The 21,585-nt window shown below is 44.0% G+C and overlaps 1 protein-coding gene across 1 annotated transcript in view; it reads left to right on the forward strand.

Annotated features, from left to right (window-relative positions):
* Positions 1–3,839: 3,839 nt before the first annotated feature.
* Positions 3,840–21,585, forward strand: part of LOC306794381 (A-type potassium channel modulatory protein DPP6-like) — a gene marked incomplete at its 5' end in the record, with an annotated part of 108,345 nt that continues 90,599 nt past the window's right edge. Inside the window, one exon of the mRNA XM_079292416.1 lies at positions 3,840–4,004. Within this exon, the coding sequence (XP_079148542.1) occupies positions 3,840–4,004 (165 nt within the window). The remainder of the gene's footprint in view (positions 4,005–21,585) is intronic.

Consider the following 21,585-nt stretch of genomic DNA (forward strand, 5'->3'; position numbering starts at 1 on the left):
GTATAATTAGGACGTCATGAATATCGCCACTTACTGGAATAGTGCAAACATAAGAAACATGGATTCTTGGTTTTGAATATTTCACTCAGTGTAAACAGAATAATAATTCAGAGTTGGAACAGACAGATAAACAGTGTGGAATAAGATGACATAAAGCTACTTGTGGTGTCGTAAAAGGAAATAGAGTATGCTTTCTTTCAACTTGGTTGAAATTACCCTTTAAATCTTGTTCTCCTTAAATCATCAGCATTTTTCTTACGCCGTCCGACATCAAAGATATCGATCCTCTGGTTCATCTCGTGTAACTTAATGCCTGTCAGGATGATTGACCGCCTCCCTTCGGCCACATTAATTGCTGTCTGGCTGCCCCATAACTTGAATTGTGCCGGCAGTGACACAACTTCTACCCGACAGCTCCGCCTGCTACCTCTCTGTGGCAGCTTCCTCCGCACCACCTTCAATTCATGATGGAGGAAAGGATTTGGTGACCGCCGCCTCCGAAGTACTTCCTGTCCAGGGAGGCACATACAGCGGCGTGACGAGAGAAACCGTCACAACACAGAACAGAAAGAGATGCACTTGACTCATGGCCGTGCTTACGATTTTAGCATGACATTTGCAACACTGATGTTTTTAGTTCAGCAGCACAGTCATCTTTTTTTATTCAGAAGTAAATGCACACAAATTAAGCTGCATTCATCCACCAGATGGCAGCCTTTGCCCACGGCTCCTAATTGAACTACTGGATATCTGTTTGAGTTGTAGTTATTGTCTCTTACTATTACGCTTACATGGCAACCCAATGAGAACTGTGTGCAAACAACATTCAGCTGGCGATATTCTAAATCCTCTGTTTGTCCTGTTCTGAGATCAGGTGCTTCTGTATGAAGTGCATCGTGGTTGTTTTCAGTATGCCCACTTCTTCTGCTGCTTTTGTCCTCTGGAGGTCGGCCCCACTCGGCTGATATCAGCCCGTCCTTCCCCACGAACGGAAGACTTCGGCAGGGATTAAACCGCACAGCTCTTCCCTCTGCCGCCCAGCTGCAGGCCTGATGTTGTTGTGGAATATTTCTTAAACTATTCGGGAGAAAAGTGTAAAGTGTTTTCAAATCAATGTCAAATGAAACAGAGTCTTGATGAAGGATCAAAGTTGTAATAGTCAATTTATTTGCTTGCAAGCAAAAGAGAGAGCAGTTCTCAACAGACACGTATCGCAGAGTCTTGTGAGGAGTACCCGAAAATCATCTTCATGCATGCTACCTTCATGCCCACAGACAAGAGAAACCAGCTGAAACAGGCAATGTCTGGTGTATTCCCTGCAACAATAAAAGTAGGCCTGGTTCTATGTCGAGGTTATATATGGCCTGCAATTGTCTTCTCCTGTGCTCTTTGATCTATGTGGATGTTTAGGTTCAGCTAGAGGTTTATGATACAGCTACGTGGATGTTTATCTTAAGCTAGAGGTTTATGATACAGCAGACACTGTCAGTCTAAGGAGAACTAAGCAGAGAGCAGAAGATAAACATTTTTTCCAATTACAATGTGCTCAGGCGTCAGAGAGCCTCAGTCTGCTGCATTTAACTCTTCATAGGGAAGCAAAGAATCTAGTTTAGTGCTTCCGATGACCTCAATCGATATGATGGGGTAATCTAATAAGGTGATTTTGCATGAGGGCCCAGACAGACCGCACTGCTGGTCCAGGAAGTGAGTTACCTTTTTATTTTTGACATTATTAACATCAGTTTGAAGATGTTCACCCACATATTCAGTCCACCTTAAAATGTACTGCATCAGTACTCTCAGGAGTTTCTGCAGTTTGATGAATCTTGCTACCCAGCCTTTTTTTTCCCTCCTTCTTAATCACATCACTACAGTGCCTGGCAAATTTAATTGCATTTGCCAGAGTCTGAGATGGATTTGATGTGCAGAAACACATGGCAGTATTTCTTTCCCCCTGTCCCTCATGAAACCTTTCTTGGAAATCAATGTTATTATATTTTGCAGAAGCATGGCGGAGCTGGAGTCTGCGCTATCTGTGTTTGTGGGTTTGCAGCTGAGTGATCGCACCATGCAGCGGTATAGGGTGTGTTTTAATCTGTTTAGGAAGTCGGCTTGATTGAAAGGTAAATGTGAGCAGATGTGAGATGTTTGGCTGTAGGTAGGCTGGGGATGTACAGCAGGAGGATCTTTGCTTTCAGCTTCTCCACAAAGTAGCTGTGTCTGTTCCTGGGACGTGTCTGTTATGGGTTTGAGATGAGTGAATGACTTGTTCTGCGTTTTTAACTCCGAGAGGCTCAACTCCCAGCATGCTCAGCTTGTTAGGTACACGGAGTGAGGTATGTGATTGAGGCCAGACAACATCAAATCAGATGACAGATTCTGTTGTGTATAAAATGACTCTCCTTCTGATGGGATTACAAATACATATGAGTGATGTGGCATCAGGCACATCATTCATATGCATCATGCTTTTAATGTCTGGAAACTCCAATGTAACAGTAGTTTGCCGTTACTCATTTCCACACACAGATGAAATGGTTGATTAACTATTTTACAATTTTTTTTATTATTTTAGTCCCTTTTCCAGCAGAAATGCTGAACATTCAGCAGTTCAAGCTCCTCATATATGAGGATTTGATGCTTTTCTTTGTCATATTTGACAGTCAACCTTTTTTAAATCTTTGGTCAGATAAAACAAATAATTTGATGATGTCCTCTTGGGTTCTGCAATTATATATACATTTTCAAACAAAACAGACAATGGGAAGATTATTGATGCTGAAGATGAGCATTTGTTGCAACCCTATCTACATGCTGTGCACCATATAGCTCCAAGGTTTAACATTAATGGAAGTTTTAAGGTTGCAGCAACACTTCATTTGGCTCTTCATTTTAATGCACATCAGTTCACTTTGACCTATTTAAGCCTGACTGCATGTATGATATATTGTCCTTACTGTAAATCGCCAGCAGTAACTTGCTCAATTAGTGGAATTAGGAAAATAAAACAGCAAGTTACCTTCAAATGGAAAACAAATGAGTGTCACCTGTCACATGACTCCTGCAGAGAAAAAACAACATACAAAATGTGGAAAACCGTTCTGAGTGATGTCAGATGAATTCATCTGTTTTATTTGATGGTGCATAATACTTCGCTCCTTTAAAATGTGCTATGCCTGTCAACTGTATCCTGTTGTTCTTTCTCCACATGGGGGCACTCTTGTTCTCCGCACCACACATCTGTCGACCCGAACGGAGGCACTGATGAGACACTAACAGAGATACTTGAGCTCCTCTCTATCTGCAAACTCATGATAAGTTTCGACCGCGAACCTCTGATATCTGATCTGTTAATGTGGCGTTGCGTCGCTCGCAGCTGTCCGGGCACATCTGCAGGTCTCTGTGCTCATTTGTAATGCAAAGACCTGTTAGTCCCCGAACGTTTATCAGCGGTCACTTTCTTTCCTGCCACGAGGGAAGGGAAAGAGGGAGTCGGGATCTCGCTGTGGCTGGCTTTCTCCGTTTTACGGGTCCGGATCCTGACAGCTTTTACCGGTCTCTCCAGTAACCCGCACTCCGTTGTTTTTATTTAATTTGTTGCATCACGTTGTGAAAGTGTGGAAGCCGCGTCGCTGCAGCATCGGTGAAAGCCGACCAGCGAGCCTGTAAGTACGTGATCTGAATCCTGACCTCAGCTTGGAGTCTTTGTTTTTCTCCAGCTGAACTAGGGCATCGTCCAATCGAACGACCTCATCCCGTCCTCATTGACCTCCTCTGACTTGGACTTTTTTTGTTGTTGCATTTATTGAGAGACTTTTTTTGTGTGACAAACAGTCAACATGGCGTCACTGTATCGGAGATTAACCGGCAAGATCGACACAAACAAATCCTTCCCCAGCCCTCCGGAGGCGAGCCATCTCCTCGGGCAAGGTGTGGACGGGGAGAGGGCGGCGGAGAGCCAGCGACCCCGGCTTCAGTACCGTCAGCAGTGCGAGGACGAGGACGTAAGAAACTTCACGCTGCCGTCACCTCTTGCTTGTCCGGTTTCATGTTGGGACCAACTAGTTTTACGCAGTGATCGACTCTGGAATAGCACGATATAGCCGTATTCATGTTAAACGTATACGAAAGAACGGGTCTACTTAATGCCCCTTTGCTGTTCATTACAACTCCCCAATTTTAAAGGCAAACTTGGCAAACTTGTGCGTCAATGCATCAATTGGTTGGCTTGTCTGTCAATGAGTGACGCGTCAGTTGCGTCTCTTGTAAAGCGGCATGCGCTCAGTAGCGCTGTCTGGTCACCTAATGGCGCGTCACTATTTTAACACGTTTAGACGCTGATCGTGCGCTGCTTTTGCACGTGTTCCGATGCTGTTTAAGTCTAGCTTGGAATGAGTGGCACTAACGTTTAAATCATGTCATACGACATTCCCCAGGATCCACCTTATTATCTCTCTTTTGGGTGGTTTTTCTTGTTTTTGTTTCTCCAAATATGCTCAATATCTGTAAATATTGATATTAAACTGTTTAGTTGAATGTCATCCAGTTCTGCAGGGTCACCTTGGTATTTGAATCCGTGTTTGTTGTCCAAAGCACCTGCCTGAGGCTGAAACCGCTGCCAAGTGTTCGAGCAGACATGTGGCGCTGTCCGTGGTGCTGAAACAGTGACGCACGCTGGAGTCGCCCGCTGTTGTCGCTGTCCATGGTGCTGAAACAGTAACTCATGGCAAAGAGCTTTTAAGGGGCTGTTTTTATGAGTCCGTTTACTCCAGATATTATAAAACAGTCTGTTGTCTGTTGTTGTGACTACGTTGACCTTTTTGAATCCTTGCCATCATTATTATAAGTGGTATTTAAGGCCCAAGTGTGACTTTGAATCACAAGGTTCCATCTGCAAACTGAGCAATAGAGTCTTCACATCCGAGATAGCAAAACAGCGACACAGAAAAGTTCCCTTTTTATTGCTTAGCATACTGGGCACCCAAGAGGTACTCTAAATATCATTGTATAGGATCTTCTAGATCACTTGCCTGGCGACCTGTCCAATGTGGGATTGGCTCCAGCCTCCTATAACCCTGTAAAGGATTAGTGGTTACAGATGATGGATAGATCTTCTAGATTAGGTGGATTTCAGATCGATGGATGCCATTGTCCCTCTGCTGTCTGCTGTTGTTTCTCTCAGCAGTCTTCTGGTATTTGTTTTTTGCCCCCAAAATCAGCTTGGTCAGTATGGTCTGGACAAGTCCAGGTTCCTTGCTCCATTTGACAACCAGAAAATAAGAATGGACTGTATTGAACCAGGGACCAGTGTGGGGTGACTATGGATCAGGGTCTCCCTGGTGAGACGGGAACACTGAAGAAATCAGCCAGCGAGTTGAGATTGCTGTCTCGCTCCACTCGATTGTTTAATTTTAGGAGAAGGAAGCTGCTGGTTGTAGCCTTACTCTAGTGCCACTTTGACTATGCAATGCTCGGCCTGGTTTAGTGGTTTATCGCAAAAGCCAAAAAGCTGAAAGCAATACATGTGAAATATTCGAGGTAGATAACTTTGGAATGCATGTTGTGTCTAGTAGCTTGACTTTTGTGTATTTGATGTTTGGAAATAAGTGTTGCGTTGTGATTTTACACGCTAATCTGTGGGTCTGACTTGAGCATCGGATATTTTTGTATCTGCTGTCATTTCTGTCTGCAAAATAAACTCAAAACTCCGTGCGTCAGTGTTTGGCTGGTGTTGGAGCTTGTCATTTTCAATGATCATTGTTCCGTTGAGAAACTGTCGGACAGGCCGGGTAGGATGACAATGTCAATGGAAATATAACACACCTCCAACAGGCTGTCATCTGTAGAAATGTATCAATATAACTTCATATTCGATAGGAGTGAAGGGAAATTGACTTTCTCTGTAGACAAATTGACTCTGCGTTCTTCCTGGACATTGTACTCCAACATTGACTTTAATAAAAGAGTTGAGCAGTCTCACGATCATTATTGTGTCCTCTGCAGCACTCGCGTTGTAAACAGACATAAATCTACTTTAGGAGGCTGAACACCAAGATGTTCTGCAAATTGAAATGTGACGTCATTGTTATCATCTCTGAAGTAGTGACAATAACTTTCAGTTAACAATAAGCTGTCTATGCTAAAGATATGCTTTTAACCAACTAGAGACCAGTAACTGGTATTTGTAACAGTGTCGCTCATAATAACTTCAATAGAATGTTGAATTTGTAAAATGAGCAACATTTTCTGATCTTTTCAGCTTCTTTAATCTCAAACACAGAGCGGTGATTTGACTCGGTACAGAGGTGGAACTTGATTGCGTGTCCTGTGTGCGCTCTGAGCACTGAGCTCTCTTTGCATGTAGAACGTGAGACTCATTAAAGCATGACGGGCCGAATAAAGGCACATACAACTGAAATAACTTGTCCAGGAGTTCTGCTGTGTGAATAACTCGGATAGAATAATAATTCAAGGGTCATTTGTTTGCGCAGCACGTTCTGTCATTGGTAATCTCCACCTAAGCATTATATTTCTATATATGTATGTGTGCTTTCATGTTTAAAGTTCTCTGTACCCAAACATCTGTGTCTCAGCGACTGCAGTGCGGTACAGTATACACCGCAGGAGGTAAAACGCTGGTTGACGTGTACATGAATATAACATGAGGTTGATTTATTGACCTGCGGCCCTGTCTTTGTGTTTGTTGGTGGAGAGAACTCCGACATGATCTAAAATCAATACAAGCAGTGATGTACAGTCCCTATTCATCAAGCTGAGAGCGTGGCGGGGGATAGAAGAAGAGCTTCGTCAGACTGAGAGAGGTGTGAGTACAGGCCTCTGTCGTGATTATCGCAGGGCAAGGTTGTGATCACGTGATCTCTGTTCTATTCTTTTATTGGTGCAGTTTTGTTTAGCTGTTCTGACCTTCCTCTACCAATTCAATATACATCGTACCCACACATATATCTGTAGAGCACTCTTACTCTGCCTTCTTAATGTCAATCCAAGCTTTGGCATCTATCCAGCTGTGTGGACTTAATGAGAGTGTGGTGGAGGTGACATTTATATCATGCTGCGTGGATGAGAAGTAGAGCCCACTGGGATGAAGAGCTCATTCAGTCACTCAGCCGCCCCACGGGGGCCGCCGCACAGCCCCGCTCCGCCGCCTCAAAACTTCATCCGCCCGTTTCTCCTCAGCTGCTGCTCCCTCCCTGCACAGCACTTCTCCGTCACACTCGGCTCTTAGTGGCGGATAAGAACACCAGACGAGTGTCTCATTCTGCAACAAAAGGCTTAATTTACTGCAGCACATTCTCTGCTATCATATTGTGTCGCTTATTAATGTGTGCTTGTCGATGTTTGCTTCACTACACTCATGACTGGATAAAAGTGTGAGTTAAATACCTTCATTCTTTAGCCGTGTGGTCTATTCCCAACTCTTTCCTCCCATCTCCAGCACCTGCTGCCTTATTGTTCTGCTGTGTAGTTTCTCACCAAGATCACAGTCATATTTGCAGTTTAGACATTTGGCGAATGCGTCATCAGACGTAATTTGGGTGCGGGTTGGGGTTCGCTGTCCCGCTGAAGGACACTTGGCTGTTAAAGGACACCTTTTTCTGTGCCAAGTTTTTTAACTGAGTGAAACTCAAGTTGCACATCTGCTTGGCTGGAATACAACCAAGTCCCCCAATGCCAAAACTCGTCCTCTCAGACATATTAATTGCATAGATCGTGTAAAATATGGACATAGTCCTCCTGACGTGACCCATTGGTTTCTGCCATCTTGGCTCTGAAAATTGGTGAAGAGGTGGAGCGGTGGTGGAGCTTGATGCGTCAGAGAAAGACAGCAAGCAGCTAGCGACCTGGTACGACAGCCACCTGTCACTCAAAGCGACCCCTCCTACAGTTGCCGTGAGCGAGATTACTCGAGTACCAGATGTTTGTCTCTGCTGTAAAGTAGGGCATTTGAACATTATGGTCTGTGTGGATTGACCATTTTAGGAACTGCAGTTTATGTTGCCGCTTGATTAATCGCGGAAATTGCAGTCAATGTCATGAATTTCTCGTCACCGAGACCAAGAGGCACTGGATCACAATATTATCATGTCAGATCGATTAGTTTGAACTTCCGATCCTATGATTACTGGTTACTGATCAGTGTTTGTTCTATATGTGGGGACTCTAAGCAGACAATGCATTTGAAACAACTCATTATTGCCTTTGTTCAGCAGGAGCTTGACTTATTCTCCATCGTGGGGATAAATCCTTCTCTGTCAATACATTTGATAGAGATCTTAGTCTGAAATCCTCTCTGATGATGATTCCCAGCCTGTGAAACAACTCATTACAATCTAATCAAATAGCCCCCCGCCCCCCCGTGGGGTAAATCCACTGCTGCACATTGATGCACACACACCTTCTCCTTCTTTGTTTTATCCATCAGCCAAACACACACACAGATGCACACACACACGAGCCTTCACTTGATTCCTGTCTAAATCTTCAGTGACAAGCCTCTTTGAAACCCCAGCTCTGTTTCCTCATCGAGGTAATTTCCCCTTCACCCTTGAACCCTTGAACACTTCATGTTTATCACCATTTACCCCCAGATGATGAATTATGGAGCCAGACGGGTGTGAAACGGCATTATGGTTTATTTATCGTCGAGAAGCTCTTGCCAACCCAATCAGGTACACATTAAGGGGCGGGACAACTGTGCGCAGCTCTGTTCTCCTCATGCGAAGACCAATCACGGCGGGCCGAAGGAAGTCATTGGACGGAACAGAGACTGCAGTTGATTTTGAATGTGTTCCTGTCAAAGTTGTTCTGGGTGGGTGCGTGTATTTATGTGCAGTAATCGTTTTATAATGGTTGGACCGTTACAAATAACACGCCAAGAACTGCAGAAAAAGGACTCTCTGATTAAATGAATGGCAGAAACCTTCCCTCTGCATCCGCTTTAATTCTCTGTCTCGCAATAATCCGATGAGCACAGAGGGAGGGGTAGCAGCATAAGATAATCCCGTACCACTCACTGAAGGCATTTGTAAAATAATGGCAGTTTGAATCAAAATAGTCCTCTCAGAAGGCTACCAAAACTCTCCCCTGCCCCTATTAGAGTTCTGTCATGTCCCTTGGAAGCTGTGCTTTGTAGAAATGGAGCAAGAAATGGTCAGTAAACGGAGGAAAGGCTTTAGATAACTCTGGGGAAAAAGAGGCCATCCATCAATACCACGGTGGCGTCATGTGTCTCACTGTTGACGTCTGCAACTCCCCAACCGGTGCTGCATTCCTCTTTGTGGTGCCGCTGCTGTTCTGGCAGCCAGCTGACGAGAATAGATGGTGGGCATTAATAGCGTCATCGCAGCGTAAAATGAATTCATATCCTCCCTCTTAACAGGGCGATTCCACTGTAGGGAGAGGAGCTGGAGGAGGCGGAGGCAGTCCCCGAAATGCTCCTCTTCTGGGTTTTAAGCAGAGCTCTTCCACCTTATCCGTCTCTCTGACACGTGCACGTAGCTGCGTGCACAAACACACGAGCCCGGGCCGGGAGGGCTGCGCTGCGCTTCACTGTTTGTGGTCAGAAAAGCGGAGCGCTGATTTAGTCATTATTTATTACTGGACGCAGTATTTCTAAGATTAGGGAGGAAGCAGCAGGGAGGCAAATAACTCAAGCATTCCTGCTGGTGCACAACAAACATGTGATTTAAATATAAAAGTGTGACCGGTAGTGCATCAAACTTAACACAGGAGTTGACTGTTATATGATGCAGTTAGGTCTGGCCCTCCCAAAAGAGTCGAGTTGGCGCCTCGCTCTGAGGATCCTAAATTAGCCGCTCGTTTACGCTTTGTTTCGAGCTTAAGAAGCGGTCCTTATGTGTATCAATGCCTTTTTCTTAATCTTCATGAATTCATATAAAAGTCTGTTTCATATGATTTGACACAGAGTACTTCTCTAAGTTAAAGCATATTGCAGTGAATCAAAGCTAATCCGTCAAGCGTATTGAGCTCCCGGGATCCAAAAATAGTCTTCTTATAGCTTTTCTGACATTTGACGGAGCTTAAATGTTGAAAATACCCTTTCAAAGTTATGGAAACGGCTCACTTGCATATGAAATGTAGCAGTGTATTATAGGAATGTTGACATCAGACAGTATTTCTCAGCTGCATTAGAGGTTTGAGAGCCTCGCGTGAAGTGCCGGCGGTGCATCACTAGAGGCTGTCCTGTTCCTGTCTCAGAGTGAGGTGTGTCATGTCCAAGGCTGTAACGTATCGTTCTGGAAGCGGTGTCTGCGGGGACAGAAGGCCAGTCGTACAAAGTGAGGTTAAATCAATGATACAGAGGGGATGAGGGATGATGAAGGGAAAGTACAGAGACAGAGGGACGAAGGGGACGGCGACGGACGAGAGAGAGCGTTTGCCTTGAAGGCAAAGGGGCCAACAGAGAGACACTTGATCAAAACCAGAAGCAGATAACTGAATAGTGTTTTTGTAATGTAATAAGAGATGAATGGTGAACCCGATGGTGACCCAGCCTGCTGCAGACTGGAGGATCTGATCAGTACAGCTGGATGGAAGGAAGTACATCACCTGACTGTGCCTCACGGTCAACGAGTCCAATGGAGGAAGCAGCAACAACACTGGCAGGGTAATAAGGTATGCCCTCATTATAGGTGAAGGCTTTGGATGAATGTTAGTGTTTGATGGATCTCGTGGTTTTTATACTGCAAGCTCAACAAAGCCGTTTCCGAAAAAGCGTTTGTTGTCGGGAAATGAATCGGGTAGTTTCATAAATTGTCTGCGGGTCAAAGACACTTACCATCTCTCCAACTTTCAGCAGACACAAAGAAATCAATCATCAAAGCAGCTGCGATGCAGAGCTCACCTCTCACATCTAACCCAGTGAGCACCAACCCAGATTTCAACGTTGATTTCTGGTGAAAACGCGTTGAAATGGGGTCTGAACGTCTTTGACCCATTTTCAACCGGCTAAATTACGGTTACAATGAAATACAAGGAAATGACAAATCGAAGAGTTTTAAAGGAGCAATATCGTACTCATTTTCAGGTCCATAATTGTATTTTGGGTTTCTACTAGAGCATTTTTGCATGCTTTAAATGTGCAATAACCGAGTGGTTCATCTTATTTCACAGTCGGTAGGCACTCCAGATACTCAAATGTATGTGGGCGAGCTCTGAACAAGTGAGGTTGTCCCCTTTAAATAGTGCATGAACTTTGGGCATTAGCATTCATTTCACACTGAGGTAGATTTCAACGCCTCCTCCTGAGCCGTATCAGATATGTGTGAACAAACAACACTCGGGTTCACACGTGAAGAACAGGAACATACCCACATACAGATGAGCATTATGCATTTGCAGCCAGAAGACATTTTGATTAATTAAGCTTGCGCGGTAAAATGACATTACCAGAAACATAATTCTGTCTGTTTCCTTGTGATATATCTCTCCTGAAGAGGTGTATTATAATATAAACATCTCAATCTTCGGCCATTCCAACATCTCGTATTTTAACAACTGTGGGTTGCGGCTCAGCCGGTGCGGTGTGTCGTCCATTAACTTCAGCGTTGACGGTTCGATCCCCGTCTCCTCCTTGAGTCCTCCGTTTAGCAACAACTTAGGCAGACGGCAGCAATTAGCAGCGGCTACTTTTCTCCATTATAAATAATTGATGCTGTTTTCTGGCTCGAAAAAAGCAAATGAAATGCGATGCAAAAAGCATCATTTAAACTTATCTACACGACCGTTTCAGAAAATCGCTATTAGTATTGACGGCTGTAAACTTTCAGTGCTGTGCAAATGAAATCATTTTTTGAGTTTTTACTGAACACTACTTGCGTGTGCAGTGCTGTGTCATTGTTGCTGCTGTCGGTGTCTTTATCTACGCACACTGTAAATAGTTCACAGTAGAGTGAGTGCTCATGGGTTGGCTGCCTGCACATGCCGAGGCCGTTGCTGTGGACCAGTGGCTGCTGTAGAACTAACAGTAGCGGCTCGCGTTCGTGGATTTATTCTCTCGTCACAGGCCAGCGATGTGGAGTTCATGGCCTGAGACGGGAATGTTGCGACAGCCATAACCACAGAGGGGTAAAGGAAATGGCGAAAGCAAGAGAAAAAGATGGACTGAGTATATATAGCAAAATTCATAACGGACGTTGCATAATTGAATAATCTCGTCGTACCTCCGAAGCCTAGTCAGCACAGCTAAAACATCCTGGAATGAACTGTATGGCACAGGCCCATAATGCCACAGAATGGCTCAGGTCGTGTCATCTGACACCAGACCACTTATCGGTCTGGACCTCTTCCTGGAACGTCCGTCTGTCTGGATAATACTCATTTCAGCACTCAAACAAATCACCATTCTACAAGACAGAGACCAGAGTTCCCCCGCAGGTAATGACTGGTGGCAGATACACAGGTTTCCACATCAACACGGAACAATCCACAGCTGAACAAAGCATGCCTTTGTGCTGTTTTTCCTCTATTTTTTCCACTCAAATCTCAGGGGCGCCCTGACATGTTTTTCACGATGTTGAAACGCAGAAGGGTTGCGTTTCATCTCCGCAGCACAAGGGGTGGGTTAAAAATAGCAAACGGATCGTCTCTCATTGTCAGGTTGCTCGGAGTTGAACATGGCAGTTCAGCCTTCTATCTGTGACAGAGCGGAGTGTGATTGTGTTATTTTATATTGCTGCATCAGGATGAAATTCACCTTTGATACATTGTTCCAAGAGGAATATTTGAAGTCTTTTTGCTTAATCCATTCTAGCTCAGGGAGCATTGTGATATTGATTTTATTTCACTTTCTCTGACCATGTTACGCATTTTTTCTTGCGTAACCACACCTGTCCCTCACCTGTGCCCACAGTATCTCTCCACACCTTAATCACAGTGTTTTGAAATCCCTAACCGTGACATAACCGTGTACATAGCCTCACGCAAATACAAAGCTCAACCAAACTGTTTGCCATGTGCAGATGTTATGGGACAAATTCATTGAAAGACATTGTCATCAAACATTGAACGTGTCCAACATCACAATCTGTTTGGCAAGTGGGTTGGACTGCATCGTCCTTCCAATATTTAGAAGATGTCACGTTTAACAGATGATAGAACCAAATGCTCATGGCTAAACGTAATAGTAAAGCATTTATAAACGCATAAAGATGCTCTTGTGCTGATTTAAAGGAGCAGTGTGTAGGATTTAATGGCATCTAGCAACAAACTGAATACCCCTCTGTGTCGGAGAACTACAATGGCCTTCAGGTGATGTTAAAAAGTCAAAAGGAATTCTTTAGAACCCAGTGTTTGGTTTGTGTCCGTTCTCATTCTACGCCACCAAAAACACGCAGATTGTTAGTTTCATGTGATATAAACTTATGAGACACAGTCCTTAAATGGACCTCGGCCCTTTTTTTATTTGTTTTAAATCCGTACAACCATTATAGGACTTAGAGAGGCCGTGTTCAAATTCACCTCCCCGTACATGTGTGAAGAATTACTCTCCGGTACTGAAAAAATAACTTTATTTGAACAAAAGAAATGGAAAATAAGTTGATGGAATAGCAGATGGAAGGCTATTTGTGAAATGAGTTCAGCTTCTATCGATGGACTCCTGGATGTGAAAAGACTGAGAAGCAGACGACATTATGCTGGCGGTCCATTGACTCACCGTCAAACATAAATATTGTATATCATATGTATAGGAAGGACACAGTTTTCTAGTCCAAGGATATGCTTCCTGGTACACTGAAAACACACTTAATTCAACACAATTTGTGAAAGAAGTTAATTTGTATTTGTTTTCTAAGAGAAAAAAGTCTTTTAGACCTCTGTAATGAACACACATTGACATGATGGAGATTGTTGCTGTGCATTCTGCCTTTAGCTTTGCTGTTTTATGAATATTAATGAATTGTATTCATTCTATTAATCATTGTCCAAAACGATAAGAGTGTTGGCCTTAAAGCATTTGCTAAGTTGTTGCCTTTTAATGGTAGAGTGCTTGTTGTTTGTCTTAAGTTAAGGGTTTTATTTTCCCGACAACACGTTTCACGAATACAACTATCAGCAGCTGACTCAAATGTAGTGTTTTGGAGAGTCCTTGACGAGTTGGCAGAATGTTTCCCTCTGGCAACGGCGTTACCACACGGCAATAGCATGATCATGAGCATAAAGAATTATAGCAAATCAAATAGAAGTGTGTGTGTACAAAACGTTTCCATGCTCTCGCTTAGAAGTGCTCTTTGACTCCGTGTTTGGCCTTGAGGCCGCGGCCCCCTCGTCACCTTTGATCTGACGGGAAATGAAGCCCGGACACGACATTAATGACCGTTCCTGAGAGCTGCAGTGTCTGTGCTTCAGGGGGGGGGGGAGGTACCGCAGAGGCATTGCTGTGTTTGCAGGTTGGAGGCAAATACACCCAACGGCTCCCCTCCATCCCAGCGGATATGTCCTCCCAAGGCAAGCTGAGTGTGCACTGCGCTGCCTCTGAGTCTGTCCAAAGTGTCACTTTCTCAGGGTTTCCTATTCGTTCTCCTTCCTCTTCTCCTCTCGTACACACTTTTCCTCCATTCCTCTCCTCTTTCCTCTCTCTCACTGAGCCCCGATCTTTATTTCTCCTCTCTCTCTCCCGTCAAACGGACAGGTAACGGCCGCGGCCTCCCCAGCGTTCCCACACCGCCTGCAGTAGTTTTGTCTTTTTTGCTCCATCTGATCCATTAGTAATCCCTTTCAGGGGCTGTCAGCCATGTAGCAGCTGCAGAATGCAGCCGGCACGCTTTATCCGTCACTGTTTGTCAGCCTTACGCTGACCGTTGAAGGCCTCGGATGGGGCTGCAACAGTGGTTGTCGGACTGAATAATACACACTGCTGATAAATAATGTCCTGTACGTCAAAACAACCTTTTCCGAGCCGAGTGCTCAATCATATTTGCATGCACTGAGTCCAAAGAAGTCTTCCCTTACAACTTAGATTCACACTATTTCTCCAGTTCTGACACACCGGCGTTTTGCTGCTACGGCCTCAATTGGTCCGTCATTAGCTTCTCGTTGCTAATGTTAGCCAATATGAACTAATAGCAAACTTTAGATACCAACTGACACGACTGAGTCAGTTAACTTTTGTTAGCTTTGTGCCTCTCTTACACTACATTTTAACACGTCATAGCATGTCATAAACTCAACCGTGTGCAATGAAGGAAGTTGCGTTGCTTTAAACTTATCTTGAAGAAGAAACAACTGGTTTTAATCTCTGCCGTAATATTGAAGTTCAAAAACAGCCAGCTTGTTTTCATCATATGCACTAAATAAATCGATTAATAAACGAAACACGACGTTTTTCCCTCCGATTTAGCTGCTGGTGCACTAATCCTATAGCTGGTTGGTAACCAGAGGTATGTGAAGCTTTAGATCCAGGGTTGTAATCCTGACTCAGTCAATTTAGCGCACAGCTTTTTATTGAATCAGGCTTACAGGCTGTGCTTCTGAAGTGGGTTAACGTTCTCTCACATATTGTCTAATTCCCCAAATGAGCATCGTTTTTTCAGAGACTTTGTTACAGGCGTAAGCTTTATTACTTCTTTGATTGTCTTTGCTTTCAGAGAAAGGAAATGCATGAATGTGCATTTGCTGTTGTCTTAAAGGGTTTATATTGTTATTGTAAACTGGTTAATGTACGTTTTACTGTTGTCACAAGTAGCCTCTGGGCTGGACGCCTCTGATCAAATATTCAAAAAGGAAGTTTTCATATCAACAGGGTTTCAGTAGATTAATTATATCCAGGCTCGCCTCAATTGGCAGCTTTAGCTTGAATGATAAGCACTATTGTTTTAAACATCTGTGCATGTGTGGGCAGCCGATGCAAATCACGGCTTTGAGTGAATGCGTGGCGGTTTTCATTATTTACAATCAAGTCGCGCCCGACTGGGCAAATATTGCAAATGTGTAAACACCAACAAATTTGCACACAAACCCTCACTTGAAAAAAGTATCTTCTAAGCTCTTGGAAAATGTGAAGTGTCTCATCTCTTACACATGTGGGCAACGTAATGTCGCAGCGGACATCAAAAGCAGATTTGTCATCTTTTATTGCCTCTGCCATGATGAGAGATCTGTTCCTGACGAGGGTGAGATTGTTATTATGAGGCTTCAACTGAGATGAATCATCACTTCTGCATCTGGACCCAATAAAAAAAAAATAGACTTGATAGCGAAGTAATTGCTTTCACGATGGTTTTATGTATTATTTCACGACTAGTTTTGGCGATGGCATATCTTTTCCGTGCAACATTTTACGGTGAACTTTGTGTATGAATAGATTTGATAACGAGTTTGTGTCATTTTTTATGCACTTAATTTTCCTCTGAAATTGCTCGTTTATCTTGAGCTTGATTTGGTTAATTTGCCTTTTGATCGCGTCCATGTTCTGTGTACATGCAGTGATTGAAGGGGTGGAACGAGGCAAAACATTCACGGTTCATCGTTGACGTTTTGGGGTCACGGTTCAGTACGTTTTAGGTTCACCTGGGAAAATCCCCAAAATCAAATTCATTTTTTCATATATTCAACAGTGGCTCATTGGCCACAGTTCTTACATACAACATAAAACATAAATAACAAAAATAAACATGTGAATGTAATGCTCTATCAAATCAGCCGTTTACCTGTTGGTGCACTCCGCCGTGCTGCGGATGAAATGGCTGAATAAACAGCTGAGCACTGATTGTTCCCTCAGCAGCTTCTCATATGGAGGTGTTGAATTACATCTGTTCCCCCTCCCACACTCCCGCCGCTGCATCTGTATCTCGGCACTCCTCTCGCTTCTTAGCTTAATCCCTCTAATCGTATTGTGACGCCGATGATAAGAACAAGGAGGGCCTCGTGCAATTTGAATAAGTTCAGTTGCTGTTCAGGAGGACTCTCCTGGCGCGGGTTGCCTCCCAGCAGAGAGTGAAAGCTGATCTTGGCCGTGACGGTTTCCGCCCTCCATTAGGAGCCCGTTAATGTGCGGGCCGTGCAGCAGGGTTTGGAGACAGAGGGCCTGGCGGTTGTTTGTGTTTGCGTGCAGTTTCTGGGAAGTACACGGTGTAATGGCTCTGGGTGTGGCAGCTGCTGCCTAAATGGGAAAGGCTGGTGGGCTGTCAAAGCAGACAGTGGCTCGTTTGCAGAGCAGCTACAGCGTCCTCGGGACAGCGAGTCTGTACTGCGACTTGATGATGATCTTCGATCACACGATGGGGACACCGCTGGGCCGTCACAGGAAACCCTCCAGGGTGGAGTCGGCCAAGAGACTGTGGAGGGTGAGTCGTATGTGTGTATGTGCTGCTGCATGTGTGTTTGTGTGCGGCAGCAAGTCAAAAACAAACCCCGCTGTATGCAGTGTGAAGATCATGTAACCTGGTAGAGAATGTGAAGTGCATCACTGCTGAAGAGCTTCGTGAGATTGATTGTAGAGTCAGAACTCTGCTCGAAGCTTTGGGAACGATCGGTGAAGCACATAATGTAGCAAACTATCCAGATGTGTGCATACTGGAGCTTTGATTAAGATTAAAGAGAGACATGTTTGCCCTTGGTTTATTCATCTTTTACATCATTTGAGAGGGGGAAGGGTAGGTTACTGGTGTTTAGAAAAAAGCCCATTTTTCTTGAATATCTTTACAATGTCATTTAAAAAGCTTCACTGGTTATAAATAATAATAATAAATAATTAATTGCGAATAAAGACTTGTCCTTATTGCTCCTATAGCAAAACAGTCTAATGAGCCTGTGAAAGACCAACTTCTGGTCCCTTTGAAAAGTCCCCTTCACTCGCTCGCCTCGGAGAAAAGCCAGCCTCAAAGTTTGTCTTATTTCTTTAAAGGTTATCCCGAGAGAGGGGGAGAGCCTAATGAAACTCGATGCTCTGTAGCGGTAGGACCAAAATGCTACGCGGGTTGTTTGGAGCACCCGCTCGAGCCAGTCAACATTGCATTCCCCCAGGAGGGTGGCTTGAAAAGGGTAAAGATGGACTCTTTCTGCTCAAAGTCGAGCGCTGAATACAGATGCGTGTGGTTTGGGCGACGTGACTGGGCGGCTCCTCAGAATGAAAGCTGCCGTTAAATCAGGAGTGTGTCTCGATCCCTGTCGTCTCCGTAGCTCTGTTTTCTTTTCCTCCAGACAACCTTAATCTCGCTGCCTTCCAATGCCCACGAGCTTTCCCTTCGCTTTAATCTCCATCACTCATCATGTGTGCGCAGACTAAACTCTCCCCATCGCATACTGTCGACCTTTCCTCTCCACTATTTGATCTGTGCTGTGGCTCTCCACCCCACTTGGCTCCACTCTGTTGAGTGTCGATCAGGACGGCTCCGCACAACAACTGGCTCTCCTCAGCTCGTTGAGATCTCCGCGGTAAAAATTCTGCCTTTTTTCCAAATGATACCCTGACATCCTGCTCAATAATATTCTCTGATGCTGTGCTGAACATTCCTGGCCTCCAGCATTTGTGTGCGTGTGGAGGAAGCTTTGTCCTTTCACCTAAACCAAATAAATCCCTTTTCAAGGACAGGAAAAAAACAAAAAAAGGTAAAACCTGTATCCACAGGTGGTGAACTCTGTCTTCAGACAAGAAGCAACATTATGCAGAGATAGTGTTTTTGTGTCTTGCTCGAAAGCAAGAGTACATATTGATGTGGTTTCCTAGTTAAGGGGTAGTTGGCTACTTAGGGAAACCCAAGACTGGTGCTCAGTGATGGTCAGTACTGAATTTATACACATTTGTATTTGTTAAGAATGTCTCGGCTCCAGGAAAGAAACATGTCCCGGACCACAGAGGGTTATTATTTGACTTGTTTTATTGTTTTAAGTATCTGACTGTTGAAATATTTTGCTTTATTTCTCACAGCACAATGTTCTGAGGGTCATTTTTCCCAGAAAAGCGGGGGATGAAAAAGGGAAAACAAACACCTCGTCTATTCAATTTGACTTTCCATTTCACGCTTATGCAATTTCACAATATGTGTTAGTCGATTACTGTATCTAGTTTCCTTTCACAATATGTTTTTCTCTAAAGCATTCAATACTACCTCTTTAAATCTCCAGTTTTCTCTCTTACTCTTAGACATGCAACTATTTCACTCAGCGGTAGAAGAGTCCTTTATGTCCTCCATATAAGTATAGGACGTTCTTCAAGCCACATATTTTGGCTTGACTACATAGCTCAAGCCATCACTTGGCTCTTCCTCACAGATTGGACAGTCAATGATTGCACTTGGCCTTAGCTCAGCAACGGCTTCAAACTGCCCGTGATGCTCACACTCATTCACACTGTCTTCTGTTTTTTAACAGAAACTACAACTTCTCCGCTCTTCTCAGTCAATCCACCGCAACGACACATTAATCTCCCCTTCAGACCCAGAAGCTGTGTGAGCCGATGTCTAGAGGCCTTTCTACGGTTGTCAGATCAACTATCATCTCACAAGGCGTTATTGTGAGGATCTTGCTCTCTTTGTCTCCTTTGGAGGTTCATGGAGTCGGTGAGGTTGAATGCAAGCCATTTCCGGGTCAGTCCAGTTTTCTGCACTGAAGCGTCTTGAGCACTTGTTGTTTCCTCCCCCACTGCTTCCCCTTCCCACCAGTCAAAGACAATCTTGTTATATTCAAAGTTGCTGAAGCAGCATGCAAGTCACTCCAGGGTCATCAAAGTTTTCTGTTCCTCATTTATTGAAATTAAACATTTTAAGCAGGCTTTTCCCCCCATCATGACCTTAAAAACTGTTTTGTTCTCATGTGCAGTTTCTCTCTTATGGCTCCTTGAATAAAAGGAAGAAAAAACCCAGATGTCTCCGTGTTTTATCATCATTTCTGTAGCCCTGTCATGTCAGCACGCTACATGAGAAAACGGTGTTGATGCAGCACGTGTGTAGGGCTGCAGGGTGGCTGTGCAGTTAGATTGCATGTCTTACAACAGAAAGGTCACAATTCAGTCCTCACAGCAGCCAATCTACGTCGATCAAGAACTGGAAACCTTTGGACTTGTTTGGGTTTTCCCTCGTATCAAATTGTCCAAATTGAATGTAACAAGGCCTCTTTAATTCAACCCACTGGAGCACCTGAGTAGCTCCTTTATTGAACATATCGTGTAGCTTGTCTTTTAGACTGCAGTTTCATTTTGTTAGGAGGCTCCAATGAATTTGGCATCATCTTTAAATTTGTACTTTGTGTTTTGCTCTGCTAGGCACCTTTTTGAGCGAATTATCCACTTTGTATTTGATTTTTTGAGTATGCTTTCAGCCCTTTGGAGGAGAAATTAGGGCTGCACTTGGGCTTGTCTTGGAGCAGTTATTGTGCGCTCCTATAACTACCCTGATTACCTGAAGTACAGCACAGCGGTGAAAACACTCCAGAGTTCAAAAAGTCCAGTCCAGACTTGCTGAATGATTTACAATGTCTCTGAGTTTGGTGTAGATGGAGAATGTAAGAACGGGAGGGGCTGGGGACAACTGGTAGAAAAACCAGATATAAATGCAACCAACCGGCATGCAGCTCAGTTAAATGTAGCGTCAGTGCTCAGACCCGCCCCACCACTCTCCATCTCTTTACAGGAGACCAGCCCACCTCTGGTGACAGTTTTTCGTCTACTGTGAGTGTAAGACACATTTGAAGTCATTGCTTGACTCGGGGTCAGAATATTTGGATTCAAAGGAAAGGTTACCAGTCTGTGAAGCCACCCCTCTCCCCTAGAAATAAAATACTTTGGTATGTACTTCAGCTCTGGAAATGTAGTTTTTGCAGCCAGTTTTAACCAGGACGGGGACTAATATTCCCTCAGATAAACATTGTATTCAGCAGATGATCCAACATATACTGATTTGCAATTCCAACTTGTGTTTTCGCCATTTCTCTCCCCGGATGTGTGGATGTTATGCATTGCTGCTCTCTGTAATTTGGCTGTAGCAGAGTGCAGAGTAGTCTGCCTTGTACCTTTTGTCTTGTCTTTTTTCATCAGCTCATGAAACAAAACATTTTCCCTCATTCATCAATGCCTCCCACTCCCTCCTCTTTCCTGTCCAGCTCTCATTCTTCATAACTCTCTCAATCTGTTGCTGGAGCTGTGGAGCTGACAGGAAGGTATTGTGTGTCTGATTGCAGGGAATCTGGAGCAAATGCTATTTCAGTGTGACTTTGGTTTTCTCCTTTTTCTCAGAGCAGGAGAACAAGCCAATGGTTGTTTTTTAATCAATTTTATTTCATGTATTTTATGTTTAATGAACTACTTTAAAGGTCTTAATTAAAATAAATTGGCGGATCATATGATGTACTAACACACAGCAGAGGCTGAAGCCATTAGTTTTGCAGGTATTTGGTCAGTAACCAAAGTATTGGACGAAATGGGTTTTTGACCTAGTGTTGAATGTGAAGTCAGAGGATCGTCCAACGAGATTACAAATCATCCAGAGAGGTCTGGACTAAAATCTATAGCAATCCATCAACAAATTTTTGGGAATTTCTGACGCGAGGGGCAGCAGTTCTACTCCGAACTCACTCCGGATGTCTGAGCTCCTCACCCCGTCTCTCAGGCTG

This window comes from Melanostigma gelatinosum (assembly GCF_949748355.1).
Source record: "Melanostigma gelatinosum genome assembly, chromosome: 20".
NCBI lineage: Eukaryota > Metazoa > Chordata > Actinopteri > Perciformes > Zoarcidae > Melanostigma > Melanostigma gelatinosum.